General features: G+C 39.1%; 3 protein-coding genes across 3 annotated transcripts; 1 reads left to right on the forward strand and 2 right to left on the reverse strand.

Annotated features, from left to right (window-relative positions):
- The first annotated feature begins 1,866 nt into the window (after positions 1-1,866).
- Positions 1,867-3,943, forward strand: LOC135625820 (uncharacterized). The gene is made up of 2 exons (XM_065130908.1): positions 1,867-3,420; positions 3,554-3,943. The coding sequence occupies exons 1-2, from the start codon at positions 1,867-1,869 to the stop codon at positions 3,941-3,943; spliced, it is 1,944 nt and encodes a 647-aa protein (XP_064986980.1).
- Positions 3,944-5,499: 1,556 nt separating this feature from the next.
- LOC135625494 (F-box protein At4g18380-like) lies at positions 5,500-7,697 on the reverse strand. The gene is made up of 2 exons (XM_065130369.1): positions 7,370-7,697; positions 5,500-7,004 (listed from the first exon to the last, which is right to left on the reverse strand). Exon 2 carries the CDS (start codon positions 6,767-6,769, stop codon positions 5,705-5,707), a length of 1,065 nt encoding a protein of 354 aa, XP_064986441.1. The 5' UTR covers positions 6,770-7,004; positions 7,370-7,697; the 3' UTR covers positions 5,500-5,704.
- A 2,897-nt stretch (positions 7,698-10,594) lies between these two features.
- Positions 10,595-14,654, reverse strand: LOC135625493 (uncharacterized). Its single transcript, XM_065130368.1, has 3 exons — positions 14,519-14,654; positions 11,245-13,296; positions 10,595-11,148 (listed from the first exon to the last, which is right to left on the reverse strand). Exons 2-3 carry the CDS (start codon positions 13,211-13,213, stop codon positions 10,832-10,834), a joined length of 2,286 nt encoding a protein of 761 aa, XP_064986440.1. The 5' UTR covers positions 13,214-13,296; positions 14,519-14,654; the 3' UTR covers positions 10,595-10,831.
- Positions 14,655-14,658: the final 4 nt, after the last annotated feature.

Genomic DNA, 14,658 nt, shown 5'->3' on the forward strand with positions numbered 1-14,658 from the left:
TTCTTGACCCCTATATAAACCTCTGCGAACACCTCCATTTTCTTCTCAACTCTCATATCGCAAGGAATAACCATGAAGAAGATCAAGCAGAGATCATCGCTCTTAAAGAAAATAGTAGGTTATCGATCTTTTATTTTAGTTTAAATTTATCGATGATTAGTTTCTTAAACATTTTATCAAATTAGGATATTTATAAATTTTAAATTAAAAAATAGTATACCATATTTTAATTATGTTCATGTCTTCATATGTTTTGATTATTTGTTAATGTTAATATAGTTATTTTGAGATTTTATATTATGATGTAAAAATTATTAATAATGTTCATGTCTTCATTATATTATTATAATGAAAATAATATTCAAATTAAATTAAAATACTAAGAAACGAATGACTATTGAGTTTGAGCGATTCGACTTGAACCCAATCGATTCAACGAGGTTCATAAATTGATTTCATGTTAGTTTAGATTGGTTTTGGGTCATTTCAAAACAGTTAGAGTGAATTTAGGCCTATATAGCTTGAGTCGAAACCGATCTATTTCAAAATTAGACCAGTTTAAGACGATTTTGGGTGATTCTAGATAGATTCGACCGAATGAACCCGATCTAACACCAATCTTGTAGATGTTTAATCTACCTTCTTTTCTTTTTCGTTCATGGAAGTTCATCTTTTATTCTAGAGCAATGTTTCTTTAAAGCCACCTGAGTTGATTGATATCTAGAACTCGAACATAGTTCCTTAACGTAGGGTTACTCTGTGCGTTGCATGAACAGGCGAGGAAGCTGTTTTCGTTTGGATCTTCGGGATCAAGAAGCACCTATAGCCAATGCACTTCTTCACCGGCATATCCTCCACCTTCTGATGAGTTGCTTGATGACTTGCTAGGCGACGACCGTCCAACTTTTCATCCTCCAACTGTGGAAGGCGTGACTCGTGAGCCTCTCAGCCGACATCAAGAAGGCGAGGGTGCATCTCGTTTGCTTGGAAGAAGACATACGTATCCACTCTGTGTAAGCAACAGCTACTTGAGAGAAGGGAATCGTGTTTCCCTGGGTGAGATGTTCAGGTTAACATCCAGATGTGGGAGCACACCAATCCATGCAAATGGTTGCCAACCGCAGTGAGTGCTGCAATTTTGCTACTATTTTTCTTTGCATTTGTTTGGCTCTCATCGGTGTTATGCTCATCTGTGTTCGTGTGTTTCCCAGTCTCTTCCGGTTTGGTTTTCTGTATTCTACTTGAACTGATGAAATGAGATACTGCAACCCACAGGAAATTTGTTCTCAAAGGAGAGGAAAGAACATTTTTCTCGGAAGAAATCAGATAATATAGGTTTCTTGCATTAAAGAGATCTAAGGAACTCCTCAGAAACATAACACCATCATACTCTGATGTGATTAAAGAGATCTAATACACACTGCAGATAATCTAAGCAGCTCTAATTGAGGGGTTAATGCTGATAATTATAAATGTCAAACAGATTGTTCCTCTTTTGGTTTTTCTTGGTTTTACATCTGCCGAGAGTGTTAATTATATTTGGATCATTTACATGTGCTATTATGATTTGGACGTTTGATATCTTTTCCGATAATTCTAATCCAATTCTTTCATTCTCTATGTTTTAGATGCCATCAATTTGCAGGAGAGAGAGCCACAAGGCCTGAAACGAATGATCTGTCTCGAAACCAACATTCTCTTAGTGTATTAAGAAGAGAGTGCGAAATTGCTTCGGAAAGGTCAGTGAAATGCAGCGCTGGTTGTGTACCATGGTTTCCGAAAAGAAGGAAACAGGAAGGTAAGCCTACAGCACTGCCTTCACCGACCTACAAAGAAGAGGATCCGAGAACAGTCTCAGTCTCATTCATGGAGGAGGAGGAGGAGGAGGAGGAAGAAGGTGTCCTTCCTCACCTCCCTGTACAAACCTGGACGACAGTCTCATTCATGGAGGAGGAAGATGGTGCCTTTCATCACCTCCCTCTACGAACCTGGACTAGAAATGATCACGAGGCAGAAACGAGTGCAAAGAAGCCAATGGATACACTTCGTGGGAAAGCAATTATGGATTCCCGAGACGATGACTCTCACAGCACAACCATTTCTGGGGACAACTTCAACGATTTTTGTGAATGGCAGGATGAGGTCAGACATGGAAGACGTGATTGGGTTCTTGAAAACGAATTATACAGCACTGGTGCTGAGCCGCAACGTACAGATGACGAGCTAAGAGAAAATTTGGAAGCCGTAGAGGAGACGTTAAGATGTCTAGCCGACAAAGATTTGCAATACCTGACGATCCAGATCAGAAAGATACCTAAGCAAGCATTGTTTGATGCACTTCGAGAATGTGCAGACGTCAGGAGGTACCAATTGCTACAGTTAGCAGAACAATTGAGGGGCAGAATCGCTGATAGGTTTGAAGGAGCAGAGCATTTAATACAAGTTAGGATGGACCTGGACGCTCGGGCTAGGAGATTGGAGTGGGAGAGGAGTGAAGTCCAAATTAGTTTGGAGAAAGAACTGGAGAGGAGGTCGATCGACTACTCCATGAAGCTTAAAATGCTTCTGGTGGATGAACAGGAGCTTAAGAAACAGGTGAGGGAACTGGAAGAGCAAAGCGCATCACTCCAGCGTGAGATTTCTTGGCTTGGAGGCGGTGGCAAGCAAAACCAAGTTACGACTGCGAATTCTGAGATGGAGATCACTGACCTGAAGGCTGCTGTGGAGGAACTGAGAACGGAGAATGGCAAGCTTCGGAAAGACTCGTCGGAGTTGCAGGAGAAGCTCGATGCGAGTGAAGAAGACCGGCGACGTATCGCACGATGCTTCTGCGAGAAAGAAAAGGAGAATAACGAGTTGCAGAAGTTGGTTGCGAGTCTGAAACAAGAATGCGACGAACAAGAGAGGACTATTGGTGGTTTGAGATTAGGGTATAACAACGAAGTCGAAAGCAGACCGACAGACGAGAATGATCAGCTAAGCAGACTGCAGATGGAGCAGCTAAGGTTGACGGGGGTCGAACAGAAGCTGAGGAAGGAGTTGGAGACTTGCAAGCATGAACAGGAGAAACTTAGACACGAGAACATTGGCCTGTTGAGTCGTTTGCAAGATGCTGGAAATGGCGGTGACGTCTCATGGATTAAGCTGGACCAGGAGCTTCGTGCTCGAGTAGATTGCTTGCAGACCGAGGGCTTGTCCTTGCTCGGCGACCTATTAGGACTCCTCGACAGCCAACGAGTCGAACAAAAGCAGGAGCCCAGAGATGACACCAGTGGACATTTACCTGTTGATTACACCATCAGAAACCAAAGCTTGAGTAGAAGACATGAAAATTTCAGAATTAGTCTACAAACTGTAGCAAAAATTTTAGATGAGAAGTCACTGCCTGCAGAAGGTAGCAGCATGTCGAAGCAATCAGAGGTGAAGGCCACATATTGTGATCTCTGAATCTTAATAAGAGGAACTGTTATGTAGTGCATGTGAACAATGACAATGTCTCTGTCGACTAGATTGCTGTGTTCTTGTTGATGTTCTTCTGTTTCTACCTGTGCAGGCTGAATTAGAAATCAAACAACTGGAGACTGAGTCCCAAGAGTACACAGAGGAGCTAACTGCAGCTCGAAGTATGCTTTCAGAGGTGACTGAGCAGAGAAACCAGATGTGGGAAGAAGTGAAGAAATCAAAAGAGAACATTATGCTTATTGATGATGAAGTAGCTACTCTAAAAAAGAAGACGAAAGAACTCAAGGAGGACATTCTTACCGAGGAGGGGCAGATTGCTGATCTGAGAGATGATGTTGCTTCTCTCAAAAAGAAGACGGAAGAACTCAAGGAGGACATTCTTACCAAGGAGGGGCAGATTGCTGATCTAGAAGATAGCCTGGAGAAACCTTTTGACCTCATTTGTAGTTCTACATCAGTGGAAGAGTCTCAACAGAAATAATGTGATGCCTTCCCTCCCATCCATATCGGTTCTCTTTGTATGTGTTACTTTTTAGATGTAAATTCTAGTTGTTTGTACACTATATTTCAGCATATAAAAAAAAACTTCAACATGTTTACAGGAGAAATCCATTCTTTTTCCAATTCAAAGACAAGTACTTTGTCTCTGTATTTTCAAGTTGAGAATTCTTCATAGATGAAGAGATGTCAAAGGGGCTTATTACTTCTCAAACAAATACTCCTATATCACAAGAAAAGAAACAATAGTTCATTATCTAATGGATCTTTCTTTTCTAATACTCCACCATACAGTATATTGTATGAATGAATTATTGCTTCCACAAGTAATGTCATTCTAACCATGGTTCGCCAACATGTAAACCATGGAATTCATATTCTTTGTACACTGATATAAGAGCCTCTTGGTTTCAATTTAAGATCCATCAGAGCTGAGCAATCATAGTGAGAGAGCAGATCATTTCCAATTTTTTATGCCATGAATTTGAGTAAGAAAAAACCTCAAAATATCTATAAATACCCCCTAAACTTCTCAGTCTTTAGTGATTAATTCCAGGCAGCAAAAATAAGACATTGAACTATCTTCTGTTGATGCGACTAATGGCTTAGAACACTGTAGCTGTTTGTAGTACTTTGATTCAAAGCTACAATTTTTTCATGGAGTGCTTAACATGTCAGTTTTGCATACCTCCTATCAACATGACTAGACTATCCACATTAGGAATGCATTTTACCTCATTTTGTTCACTGACTATTCATGATTACTTGTGTTCTAAGAAAAATAGTTGTGCACTGTGCAATTTCTGTGGCAGCTTACTAATTACTCATTTATCTATGGAGAACATCTCCCTTCTTTCTAATGGTTCATATGAATCACTAGAGTTGGAAGGCATGTCCTGGTTGCGGTACCGAATGGCCCGAAACAGAGTTTGAGGATGCAGCTGAGTAGACCCAGGTGACTTAAGCTGATCCTACTCCAAGAAAGAGGCACAAATGCAACAACATCAAATCTACAAACTCTGGACACAGTATACAATGAACCATAACTTATCCACAGAGTTAAGTGTTCAAAGGAATAATGCAGATGTTACAGCAGTGCAGAGTCTCAAATGTCTTCCCATAGGAAGGCAGCTCTCAATGCAAAGCTATGACAACAGATTAAAGAGCATCGAACAAAGCAGCACGACTCAAGGCTCTGCTAGATACTGTTATCCAAATCCAAAACACAACAAGAAAACAATATATCAAGGAAAAAGAGGAATACCGAAGTCATGAGAGGTTTCCCTTCATGAAAGATTGAGCTAATAAGCTCTCTAAAGAGTAGCATTTGTACTAACTATAACCAGACATTGTTTCTTTTAAGAATAAAATTTTAGAGAGGCTATTTGACTATTACCTGGTTGAACAAAAAAAATAAATAATGGTCACTCCAAGTACAATTCAGAAGCATATGGAAGTTACTAAGTAAAATTGGACCAAAATAAAACATGAAAATACCAGCAGATAAATCAAATACACATAAATTAGTAAACTACAACAACAACAACAACAAAAAACATTTTCATGTTATTTCTACATGGATTCCATTATTGTTATACAAATACAAGCGAAAGAACACAAAAACACAGCTGATCCACACCTTCACCATGTCTGGCTTGTGATTTGCACCTTCGGGAAGAAAGTGTGAATGATACATCTGCTATTCCATCATTTGTGTACAAAATGATTTTGCTGCATCAGTAATCTAGAAACCATTCATTTCCAGAAGGTAAGTCCGTCGCTTCATCAGTGACTTTGCTGCAACCTTGAATGGGCCCTCAAATGCTCCAAAAATAAAGGCGTCACTCTCAGTCGTATTGGTGTTAGTGCCACTGCTTCCATCAGAAGATGGCTTAATAGTCACTAGGGTGGCACCTTGTAATGCCATCCCACCAGGGAGATCCAAATAGGGAGAATATTTTAATTTCATGTTGGAAGCTGGAACTTGTGTCCTGTTTGAAGCTGCTGAGGCTACCAGTGGCTTTTCTCTGAACTCCTTCAGCTGTCCTACACCCATATTTAGTGTTCCCTGCCCATCAGCGTCGCTGAGGACCAAGCTCTTCAAAGTTGGATGGTCCTTGATAATAGGCTGGAGAAGATAGTGCCTCCTGGAAGCAGCAATCAAAGAATTGATTGTCCAGACAACACGAAGCTTTAGTCCTCCATTTGTGTAGAAAGAGTCAGGAATGCTTCCGCTGTCTTCTACAGGCGATTCATGCTCAGAGAAGACCGGCTTCCGGTCAACTCTTGTACCCCCGAAGATTACACAATTCTGGATAGTACTCCCAAACTCAGCTCTCCATTTTAAAATAACCCCTTCCTCAGTTGCAACTTCTCCAGCAGGCAGTTCAATCCTGAGGTTGCGGACATGGGCAAAGTTCTTGAGAACTTGTGCAGGAGAGTGATGGGAGAGCTGTGGGACGATAGGTTTGTTACCGCCATTGGTGCTGTGAAGGTTGTGGAAGGGTTTTAGAAGAGTAGAGAGAATGAGCTTTACGAAGTTGGAGAAGAGTCTCCTATGCCTGGGAGAGGATGGGCTCAAGGGATCATCACAATCACCATCAATGGTCACCACATGGTCGATCTTAAGATAGACATCATGGACCAAAAATACGAGGGAATTGAACCGTTTCGAAACAGCAGAGCAGCTACAGAGCGATCGGACATCTGCAACCTTATTGAAGATGAGGAGGACAATCGAGTCAGGCAGCCGCTCGAATTCATCCAGGTCACGGGATGGGTCAGCATATACTCTTGCTTTGGGTTGCATTTTATCAAATTCGTTCTCCAAACAGAAAGATATTTCCGTCTGACTTCAATAAACCCTTCACAATAAAATGACTTTTGCAGCTCAAAATACTGCGGTTCTTTGAAATTTGAAGATGCCGAAGCCACAGATTTCACGATTGTGAACCACAGTTGGAAGATCACAATATTTTTTTCTGACAGTAAACATGAATTATGGACGTTCTATTTAACTGTTGCTGCGCGTCCGAAGCAATGGCCTGAAGAACATTAAGAATTACAAATGCTAATTAGAACCACTGTTCTACTTGTAAATCTCGATCTATAGAAACCTTCTGAATCAGCAGCTTCAAACCCTACGGCAAACAAAATGTAAACACGAAATGTTCTAAATTGGACGGTGAATCTGCACACCGGAAACTAAAATTCAACAGCAGAACGACGCCAGGCCGCAATGAACCATCAAAACCAGATGTCGAAAATCCAGGAGGCTGGTAAAATCACCAAAATTTCGTCCAAAAAGATCAACACTAGGCATTTAGAAACAATCAAAGACGCGATCTTTAACCTGATCCATAAGCCGAGAATAAAGCGAAGAGGATAATACCGAGAGACAGAACATTACCTAAAAGTCCTTCACCCATTAGGACGACCCTTCAAACCCATCTCCGCCCACACGAATCCCACCAAACGATCCAAAAACCCGACTTTCCTCACACTCCCAACAGCACCAGATAACTCTCCATCTCCAATCCAAAAGACCCACCCAATCCGAGTCTACAAATCCCCCAAAGTGTGGTCGATCCGAGACACGTCGATCGAGCTCCGGGCGAGGGGGAATTCGCCCAAGGAATGTCGCACGCTGAATGCAAAACCAAAGAAAATTGGCGTATTTTCCAGGAAGGAATTAGGGTTCTCGAAAGGGAAGTAGTGCTCCCTCTCTCTCTCTCTGTAGATTCGTCCTACTCTCTTTCATATGGCCTTTTCGCGCACCGACGTAGATAAAAAGCCAGAGTTGACAGCGCCGTTGGGTCACGTGACCGAGGGTACGGAAGTACCAAGCGAAGTTAACGCCGTTAGTTCCGGAAGATCACAGAGATCTACAAAATATCCGTTTGGTAGAGGCCGTTTAAATAAATAAATATATATATATATATATATATATATATATATATATATATATATCCCTATAAAATTAAGAACTTTCATATTTACATATATCCCTCCAAATATAGATATCCTTTTATAAGCCTACTTAAATATTAAATATACATTAGATTTATCTTCCTCTTAATTATTCAATCAAGTGGGAAGGCCTTGAAGTCTTCCCACACTTGAATCTCTATGATAAACAACTCAACCTTTTTTCTTTATTTTTTTGTTATTATTTTAAGAGATGGTTGACTTAATAATTAGCAATTTGCTTCCAATAACAATTCTACAAGCACTGATGGCTCCATGATTCTTCCTCCTCATAAATGGAAAGCATTAGGTGCTGCATTTAGGTATTTGGCATAATAATTTGCCAACTTTGAACAGCCATCTTGAAGTTATAATATCCTGTGAAGATCATAAAGGACAACATTAGAAGGGATTTATTGCTTTCATAGTTAATTGGTTGAGGGCATGGATCAGCTTGCACATCTTCAAGATTTGGATAGAAGAAACACATATGGAATAATGTATGTGTACATGTACACACATACATTATAAATTAGGGTTCCTCAGAGAATCTTTCTCCCATATTATCAAGGATTAAAAGTTCAACTCTCTGGGGATTCAGGAATACTTCTTTGGCCACCTAATATGCAGAAATGGAAATGTAGTACAGCAGGAGAATACTTCTGGATCAATAGATGCAGAATTAGTATTTCTTTAATGCTCTGGGGATGATTATTCATCAAGTTTCAATCTCTGCCAGATCAGGCTGACATGGATCTAACTAGTGTCCAGGTAATGATATCAAGCAGAGGACCACAAAATTCTACCTGCACTTGTTCCAACTTTTACCTGTTCATCAGGTACAGCCACCAACCTCATATCAGAGGCCTCTTCTTTTAGTACTCACTTCAGAAAGAAATGAATTCACATGCGCTGATATGCAGCATAAACCATGCAGTTTCCCTCTTCATATGAACCATGGATGGCATCAGAGCTCACCAACTTCAACATGCAGATGCAGATCTAGCAAGCAGTTTATCTTCATATTGAGCTAAATTGTTCCAGATGTGTGCTTTGCTTCTCCCGAGAGAGAAGAGATATGGTCTTTTAAACTTATTCCATCATATCAAATAGATACACTACCTTTCATGATCACTTTGTTCCTACCAGTGATGCTTTCTTCTCAGAATCAAGAGATCTTCTGCATGATATGTTTTTCTCTGATTGAGAAAAATGGAACTTTAGGTTCATACAGAGTGTCTTCTTCCTTGTCTTGCTAACAACAACAAGTAGCTGGTTCTAATGCAGAAATTCAACATCTGAATTGTCTCATTTGTCATTGTCAGATATGAACTAGATTTGTTATAAGAGCAAGCAGTGGTTGTAAAACTAATTGCTTTTAAGAAGTGACCAGTTCTGTTTCTTTTACTTTTCTTTGTGCCAAGGGAAGTTTGTGTAACTTCTTTTAGGATTGTCTGTTTTGTTCCCTTCTGTGTCATCTTTTTTCTCAGAAGAGAAACTTGAAACAGAGGCATAAGGCATGTCCGTAACTTTTGAAATCATTTCCTTTGTTCACAAATTTATTTCAGAAAATAATTTAGAGAAAAAATAGGATATCACAAAGAAATCTTTTGCTATGACATTCTGATTTCTCTCTCCTGATGACAAACATTCTCCCTTGGTTTAATCAACTAGTTTGTCTATTTATGTTTCCACAAGATCAAAACTTCTTTTGTTAGTGATACATGGAAACACAAAAATCAGAAAAAATGCCAAATAAGTAGTTCATCAATCAAGTGAAATGAACCTTCTTCTTCCTTACATCCATTTGGTCCTTGAAGTTATCAGGTTTCCTAACAAGAAAGAATGGAAAAAGAAATAGAATATGATGGAAGAGGTGATCTAACAAAACCAAACTTCTCATGAATATATTTTTCCAATCAGAAGCTACACTGTAGGTTATTATGCAGATATATGATCATGTAGAATGTTTGAAGAGGATCATAGAATATTTCTTGAATCCAACCAAAAATGGCAAGTTGGTAGAATCATCCACTGCCATGAAGCTAGAATTTGATGGAGGACTATAGCTTGAATACACTAAAGAAGATGAGGAACCTACTTTAACACAAGATTTTTAATCTTGATCTGGTATTGGTTTCTGTAATCCAAGCGGGATGCTGATCTGTACCCCTTAGTATCAACTGAAAATAATATCAAAAATTAAATATTAATCAGTCCAAGATTATATGATCCGATGCCAGTCCTTTCTCAGATCAGTCAATCATTTGTGTATCTTCACATTTTCTAAGCATATATACATGATCTTTTATTTTATTGTGATTCTTAATTAAAAAATTCAAATATTATTTTCACCTTGGGACCATCTCATCCACTTGGTTGCTGCCACATCATCAGACAGCTTATGAGTTTGGTCGATTCCAAGTGGCAGCTTAGCCTCTTACAATTCACAATAAAATTGACCTCATCATATATATTTTTATATATGAGCACACAAAATTTGAAGGAACAAATACACAGTTCCAAATTTTTGTAGAAATCTATATGCAATTTCCCCTATAATTTAAGTGGACAAGTTTAGAAAAGGCAAGAACATGTTTCTAAAAGCAAAAGTTAAACCAATCTTGCTAATTACATCACAAAAATTCTCGTATAATAAACCTTAGTATTCAGATGCAAATAGCCACCTAAAAAGCTTCAATTTATTAGCATTTTCATTGATAAATTCAGCAAGCAGGAACTTTGATATAAACTTACAATTTTAGTTTTGCTATTGGATAAATGACTGCTGAGATGATCACTCAGATGTTTGTTGTAATTTTCTGTGTACGTATTGGTTTGAGGAGAATGCTACAATGACCATAGCATAAAGTTGAACAATGTCCATCGATGTTCTCTGTTGGTTTTATCTATCTTCACTTGTTTCAATCTCCACCGATGACAAATTTGAGCCAAGCATGCTCTGCCTAGCTGCTGGATCTGGTAAAACAGGCAAAATCGGGCCACCAAAATCTTCATGAACTTTAGACAACTCATCTCCAATGACATCAAGCTCCTTGATTATTGATATCTCCCTTGATACTGATTCATTCTGGTCTACAAATGCTAGGCTTGGAGGTACAACCCAGAGAGTCCCCTGGGTGGATGTCAAGCTTTCTTCTGTTCCTCCACCAGATGAAATAATTCTTTCAGCTGCTGCACTTGAAGGTGAACCTCCTTTATCTGCATAAGATGATGCTTCATTGAGGCTATGAAATATGAATGCCATTGAAATGATTTAGAACTACAATGGCACAAAAGTTCAACAGAGTTTCTTACCAGCAATACAGAAAGCTTCATCAAGTGCCGAATTCGAATGTGATCTTTCAGTTGCTGTTGGGCTGGAATCATAAACAGGTTCCACAATATGGCTGTCATGAACATGATCTGTTTCCACATTCACAACATCGGAGTCTGCTACAATGGTCTTCGAGGAAGCAGTTGAGCCTTTTGAGGAACCATCACTCGTTTGTTCCAGGTCAGGACTATTATTTTCTGCTTCTGATGGAGTAGAGGAACTCGACTCATACTCTTCATCGATCACTTCAACCCTCTCAGCAAAAGAATCGGCCAAATTCAGTACCAAGTCTCTGCTGGTGTCATCATTGGTTGTTCCAAAGCTTTCATTGGCTTGATGAGTTTCTTCCATGAGCATGCTGTCACTCGGATGAGTTGCGTGATCATTAATTATGTTTATCTGACTCTCTACTTGTTGAACATCCACTGACTTAACATCCTCTAAGGATTGGCTGTTTTGTTCAATAGGAATTGTTTCATGTTTAGTAGAAGACCCACTCCCTAGAAGCAAGTCTTTCTGATGTTCCTGATCAATGACTGAAGAAACTGCATCAGATTCTGAAGTAGAACTCAGTTTTGAATCACTACTTCCACTTGATTCTCTGTGCAGACCAGCATAAGTTGTCTCCTGAGGCTCATTCTTTTCTGCACCAAAATAAGCCTTGAACCGGGAAGCACGCTTCTCAACCTTAAAATCACTGAAAAATGAAGGACCAACTGAGAAGCTCTCATGCCTTCTGATAAACATATCACGCTGTGGAACTGCAACAAACTCATGGTTTGAGTTCTCCTCATCATATATCTGCTCATAAGAAAGATCAAATGGATTTTGCCTCGGTAAGAGTACTGAAGGAGCTGAACCAGGAATTGATTCATCCGAATCATAGGGAAGATCAAACGGATTCCTTCTTGGTGCACTAACAGATGGAAGTTGAGCATAAGCCTGTGATGTCTCCTCCATGTTATCATCCAAATCTATTAAGTTCTTCTCTGTTGCCTTCTTTGCTTCTCGTTTAGCTATTAAGTTCTCCAGCCAGCGATTCCTTTCGAGTTCAGACTTGCCGAGATCCATGAGATTCTTCTGATCATCAGCAGTCCATGTTACAACGACTTTGTTTCCGTCATCTTTCTCCTCTTGTAACTCTTCATCATCTTCGTCATCTTGGTTTTCAGCTTCATCCTCTGTGCTACCATCATCTGAGACATGGTTCTGTGAGAATGCTACAGAATCATCTTCAGAATTGTCCTTTGAAACGAGCGGGTCGAGCTCATCAAGAATCGGTACAGCATTTGCCACAGAAGAATTAGAGATATCTGTTCCATCAGATTCAGAATCGGAAGAAGCATCCTTGTGATTGATGTGATGCCAAGAAGAATCCAAACAAGAGTCATGACATCGGTCCAATTTAGTTTCATCAGCATTCACACCAAGAACTGTAGTGATCTTTTCAGCACAACCAATACCTTCACTGGCTTCTATCAAATCTTCAACCAGCCTTCTTGCAGCATGTTTATCTTCGATCAAGTTATTATCTTCCTCAACTGAATAAACAGAAGTAGCATCTGTTTGATCCAGCTCATTAAGCTTGCTACCACCCAAAACAATTGTCTTTACTGTCATTCTCTTAGTTGCTCCTTTACTCCCTACACGAGATCTGACTTTGAACTTTTCCTCATTCTTGGCCACAAGATCATTTGCAACTGACTCATTCTTCAGAGATGAACTTGCATCAATTAACTTATTATCTTCTTCATTCTCAGAAACATTCGGTCTGGCAAGACCCAGAAGGATTCCAAGAAGAAGACTTGTGCAAACAATGACCGGGGAAGAATTTACAAGAAGACCAAACAGTGAAGGAAAAAACTTGTACACTATAAACAAGAGGGCAACTACACCAACAGAGTACGGATGATAACAAGCAGTTATCCATCTTCTTTTCCTCGACCACATTAGAACTGTTTCTTTACTCAGTACTATGACCACAGCCTCAATCACTAAGATCTTTTTTCTCTATTGTTTCTCCTCTTAGGAATCTGTAGGCAAAAAAAGGAAAGAAAAGTGAATATGGCACTAACTTTGAACTAGCAAAGGAATTCCAGTTGTAAAATCTTCTTAGCTGAGAAAACAAAGATTCATAATGGCTACAGAGAAGATAAATTTAAATGATACAATACATACTATTTTTTTTTTTGCCTTCATTTTTTGAAGTCATGGTTCAACAAAACCTAATTTACAAATCAGTGGATGAAGCCGTGCATCAATTCACTAAAAACTTTAAGATACTTTGCTTTTCCTTTCTTCATTTTTGGATCTAAATATACCAACTTAGTCTCAAATAAATATGCAAATAATCTTAAAATCCACACGTCTGAACATTTCTCATGAACAAGTCAGAGAATATAAACACCAAACGAAGAATACCAATATTTACTTCTCTCGCTATATATGTAGTGTCAGGTTGAGACCATTTCCTTTGAACTCCTACTTAGTCAAATAATCAAGAAAGAAACTGCGAGAACCATTATATACTGGCTAAAGTTTATGAAGATATATAATACCATAGTTATGAGGCGATTGTAGTTTCATCCAAGACTCCAATTGGGTGGTCCAACATCAAGAGAATTGCAATGATCGAAAGCAATGCAAAAAAAGTGTCACATGAAAACAGGATCATTAACTTTTTTTTCAAGAAAATAATATGATTTCCAAGAAAAAAGCATAAGTTTTTCCATGTAGGCAAGAGAATCTAATATCTCAATATGTTGCAGATCCCTCTACAAAGTTATCCCTTATATATTCACTCCTCAAACCTGAAAAATGTGAAAAGAATATGCAGGAAAAAAATATTTATCATACCATGAGATCAGGCATGGAAAAATGTCTCATCTTTTGCTCTCTAACATCCAATGTTTTGTCTCATACTTGAAGACAAAATCCATATAAAAGAAGAATACAGACGATTGCTCTAAATCATATCCCTCATCTACGGAAAATTGTCAAATTTGCGATTCTTAACATAGAGAGAGAGATGCATCATCTCCATTATTATCGATCAAAATCGATAGAAACTGTACGAGTGGCAGCAGCGAAAATCGGTGCACACATCTCTCAACGCAATACCATGTACTAAAGCAAATAGACCTCTAATCTACCAAAAATCATATCATTTACCAACATGGATCAAAGAATAATGGATTGCGTTCCAAAGAAGTCGTCCAAGAACACAACATAAATCCCAGGAAGAAGATGACCTACATTTATGGCGGTAGATTCTGCACCTCCGTCGGTTCGGAGATAAGATCTTCTCCAAACAATGGAATTCAATTGAATGCGAGAGAGAGAGAGAGAGAGAGAGAGAGAGAGGAGCTCCTCAAACCTATCGGAAACGGAGCACG

The sequence above is a fragment of the Musa acuminata genome, chromosome BXJ2-10 (genome assembly GCF_036884655.1).
Source record: "Musa acuminata AAA Group cultivar baxijiao chromosome BXJ2-10, Cavendish_Baxijiao_AAA, whole genome shotgun sequence".
NCBI classification, from domain to species: domain Eukaryota; kingdom Viridiplantae; phylum Streptophyta; class Magnoliopsida; order Zingiberales; family Musaceae; genus Musa; species Musa acuminata.